At 61.0% G+C, this 3,191-nt stretch overlaps 1 protein-coding gene across 1 annotated transcript; it reads left to right on the top strand.

The window, feature by feature from the left end:
- The first annotated feature begins 554 nt into the window (after positions 1-554).
- On the top strand, positions 555-2,019 carry TMEM229A (transmembrane protein 229A). The gene has a single exon (XM_036425735.2). The coding sequence runs from the start codon at positions 799-801 to the stop codon at positions 1,942-1,944; it is 1,146 nt and encodes a 381-aa protein (XP_036281628.1). The 5' UTR covers positions 555-798; the 3' UTR covers positions 1,945-2,019.
- Positions 2,020-3,191: the final 1,172 nt, after the last annotated feature.

The following is a 3,191-nucleotide window of genomic DNA, read 5'->3' as shown; positions in this document are numbered from 1 at the left end:
GCCTAGGCCCCGAGGCCATGCTTCAGAGAGATGCCGGGAAACCTGAAGCCGGCAGGCTGGGAGCCTCCCGCTTATTCTCGGGGCCTGGCACACAGCTGGCTGTGCATAGGGACATGAAACGGCACCACAGCTTGATCTCAGGCCCGGCCGCCAGTCTGTGGCTCTTGGCCACGCGCGCCTCCACCCGCCAGGCCCCGGCGCCGGTTTTGGCGACGCGGGGACCGCCAATCAGCTCGCAGTCGCACCTGTTAGGTCTGCCTCCGCCCGGAGCCTCCGCCCCGCGGCCGCCTCCGCCTCCCGCAGGGCCGGGCGGGGGGCCGGGGTGCCGAGTGCGGGAAGGAAGGAGGCCGATCGCCGGGGCCGGGCCTTCTCCGGGGGACCCCGAGGGAACGCGCGGGGCGGGGAGGGGCGCCGAGGGCCGGGAGCTGAGGCCGCGGCGGAGGCGGCGGCGGGCTGAGCCGCTGGGAAGATGGGCTTCGCACCGGCCCCGACCTTCCTCCGCGCGGCCCCGGCGCCGCCGCCGCCGCAGCGCCTCCCCGGGCCGCCCCGCCTGTTGGGCCGCGCGGGGTGAGCGGCCCGGAGGGGAGGGCGCAGCGGGGCGCGGCGGGGACTCCGGAGCCGGGAGGCCCGCGCCTCCCCGAGCGAGCGCAACAGCTCCCGCCGCCGCCAGGCCGCGCAGCACGGAGCTCCGCCGCGCCCCCCGCGGGCCGCCGGCGACCGGGACGCAGCCCGGGGCCCGGCTCCCCCGCCCCGCAGCTCCGGGCTCCCCGATCGGGCGGCGCGGCGGCCTCAGAGCCCATGGCGGGCGGCGACGCGGACGGCAAGGGGCCGGCGGCGCGGAGGGGCGGCGCGGCGCGGCGGCCGGCGTGCTCGGGCTCCGGCTCCTCCGGCTCCGCCGCCGGCCGCCCCGAGCCGCTGTCCACTGCTGAAGCGGCGGCCGAGGCGGCCGAGCTGCCCGCCTGGATGCGCCTCTACTTCTACGGGATGCACGGCATCGCCCTGGACGTGCTGGTGTCCGCGGCGCGGCGCTTCGCCGCCAGCCCCGACCTGCGGATGCTCGGCTTCTCGTCGCCCTACCGCTGCCTGCTGCACCTGCTCACCCACTACGCGCTGGAGCGGCTCTACCTGCAGCGGCGCCGCTGCCCCAGCGCCTGGGTCTTCCATTTCCTGCTCTTCCCGCTGGCACACGTGGGGCTGCAGAGCCTGGCGGGCCGCGCGCTGCCGCTCAGCCTGGGCGGCGGGCCGGGGGCGCCGGGGGGATCGGGGGCACCCGGGGCCCAGGACCTGGCGCTGCACTACCTGCTGGCGCTCTACCACTCGCAGGTGTTCCTGCGGCGCTTCCTGCGCCTGCGGTGCCGCCGGCAGCTGCAGCCGGGCCCGGGAGCTGCCCCGGCCCCGGCCCCGGCCCCCGGCCCAGTCCCTCCCGGCACCCGAGCCCCCGCAGCGGCTGCAGGTGGCCGGCGGCGCCGACCCCGCGGTCCCCGGGGCCCCGAAGGAGCCCCCAGCAAGGGGCTGCCGGACCTGCTGCGCTTCCTCTTCTACGGGATGCACGGCTTCTTGGATGAGATCTTCTTCACCTTCTTCTTCGACGTGCTGGGCCAGGGCGACCGGCCGAGCAGCGGCCACACGTCGCTCTGGTCCTTCCTCATGTACGGCAGCTGCAGCTTCGTGGTGGAGAAGCTGTACTTCCACCTGCACTACAGCCGCGGCTGGCGCACCTGGCAGCGCGTGCCCGTCTACGTGCTCTTCATCTACCTGTGGGAGCTGTGCTGGGGCCTGGGCCTGCGCGCCTGCGGCGCCTGCTCCTGGGACTACTCGCACTACCCGCTCAACTTCATGGGCCTCATCACCCTCATGTACCTGCCCGGCTGGGTCTTCCTGTGCGTGTACCAGGACCTGCTCTCCAACGCGCTGTGGCGAGTGCAGTACCTGCCAGCCGACTGAGACCCACGCCTCTGGGCGCCCACCCACGAATGCGATTTGTTTTGACACGTTTGGAACGGAGTGGTCTTTTTTTTTTTTTTTTCTTTTTTTAGCATTTTAATTATGCGTTTTTCCTACACTCTGGCGACATGATTTCATGCTGTCTGTTCGCTTTTCTGACTGTTTTTGGACCCGTGCATGATACAGTACTTAGAAATATTACTCATCAAAGTACTAATTGGTCCATATTGTAAAGCCCTCCCAAGCCCAACCATCGGGAAGCTTGTAGGATTCGCCTATGTGGGCATAGGTGGCTGGTAACTGCTGTGTTTTTTTTGTTTTTTGATGGTTTTTTTTTGTTTGTTTTGTTTTTTGTTTTTGTTTTTTGTCTTGTTTTGTTTTTTGGCGAGGAAGTTCTTCAAATCAGAGGCCAGTGATTTTTCCAAGAGTTAGCAAAAAAATGTTCTGGTTGAATGGTGTGTTTGCTTTCTCTGTAATCCAATTTCGCTTTAATTCCTTGCTATATTTATCACAGAGACTGCCGAAACTCAGTGTTTTCTTGTACTCCTGAAACTACAGTTAATAATTCTTAAGTGCCTCCCTTCTCGCATACGAAGTGGAAAGAAATTGACGAATGTGAAACCATTCCTAGGAACTGATTTTTTTAAATAAGTCTTTCCTGGCAGCCCCAACAGGTGACGCTGTGTTAAGTGTTTGCTCTCCATCCTGGAAATGATGGTTTTCCAACGTGAGTTAGCCTTAAACTCCAAGGTTGATCAGATCCTACATTATCTGTGGTTGTACATGTTTGCTCCTGTGTAATCATGTAAAATGTTTACCTTCCCTGTCCCAGGGCCCAGCCAAATTATACCGCCCTCCGTCGTGTTTAACCCTTAGGGCTCTTTCTACATGGAGCTTCAAGAGTAGAAACAATTCCTTGAAATAACATGAACTTGAATGTTTGCCCTAATTGCATTAGGTCTACCTGTTTTCTGCATATTTCTGCCATAGCTCACTTGTAAACATTTTTCTTTTTCCTTCTGGACACACTCAGAGTTCTTGGACTAAGCCCGGTGTGTAATTCAAATTACAAATCGATAGTGTTTTGGTGACTTATTATTAATGGCTGCAAGTTCCAAAGTTAAATGAGATGATGTAAACCATTTTAAAAAATCATGTCTAATCTATTAATAATGTACTTTAAAGTTGTGTGCTGTTTTTATTAAATGTTTAAAAAAAAAGTCGAATTGAATATGGCTCAGCTGAGG

Source organism: Pipistrellus kuhlii, unplaced genomic scaffold, assembly GCF_014108245.1.
Source record: "Pipistrellus kuhlii isolate mPipKuh1 unplaced genomic scaffold, mPipKuh1.p scaffold_m20_p_10, whole genome shotgun sequence".
In the NCBI taxonomy this organism is placed as follows: Eukaryota; Metazoa; Chordata; class Mammalia; order Chiroptera; family Vespertilionidae; genus Pipistrellus; species Pipistrellus kuhlii.
Note: the sequence above shows the minus strand (reverse complement) of the source record. Positions and strands in the feature narration are given on the sequence as shown.